A 488-nucleotide genomic window follows, 5' to 3' on the forward strand; every position below is an offset into this window, starting at 1 on the left:
GGGCCACGCCGACGGTCAGCACCCCCACGCTCGCCGGTCAGTGACCCCCAGGACCCGTCCGGGGCCACTGAGACCCCAAGGCCTCCTCTGGCCTACTCCAGGGCCCCCTGCCTTCCAGGCCGGGGGTTCTGGCTTCCTCTCCATGAGCCCCGCACCCCACGAGCCCACCCACTGCTCAGATAAAATGCACCCCGACCCCCCACAGACCGCAGAGTGGGTGATGGGGGGCTCATACCAAGGCTCGTATGGCCGAAGGAAAAGATGCAGCCGTCGGCCCCACTGACCACTGACTGGAGCACATCGGCCACTGTCCCTGAGCAGACCTCCGCCTGGGGGAGAGGCAGAGTCAGGCAGGCCCCAGGGTCCAGGGGGCCTGGCACGCAGAGGACCAGGGTGTGGGGTTGTCTCCGTGCTCACAGGACACGCAGACAGGACACAGGGACACACGGAACACACGGCGCGAGCCAGCCAGCCACAGGGATGACACA

At 67.6% G+C, this 488-nt stretch overlaps 1 protein-coding gene across 1 annotated transcript in view; it reads right to left on the minus strand.

The window, feature by feature from the left end:
* KIF26A (kinesin family member 26A) overlaps positions 1-488 on the minus strand; it is a 45,422-nt gene that overhangs the window by 9,046 nt on the left and 35,888 nt on the right. The window contains exon 6 of the mRNA XM_023522352.1: positions 204-412. Within this exon, the coding sequence (XP_023378120.1) occupies positions 204-412 (209 nt within the window). The remainder of the gene's footprint in view (positions 1-203; positions 413-488) is intronic.

This window comes from Pteropus vampyrus, unplaced genomic scaffold, assembly GCF_000151845.1.
Source record: "Pteropus vampyrus isolate Shadow unplaced genomic scaffold, Pvam_2.0 Scaffold341, whole genome shotgun sequence".
Lineage (NCBI taxonomy): Eukaryota > Metazoa > Chordata > Mammalia > Chiroptera > Pteropodidae > Pteropus > Pteropus vampyrus.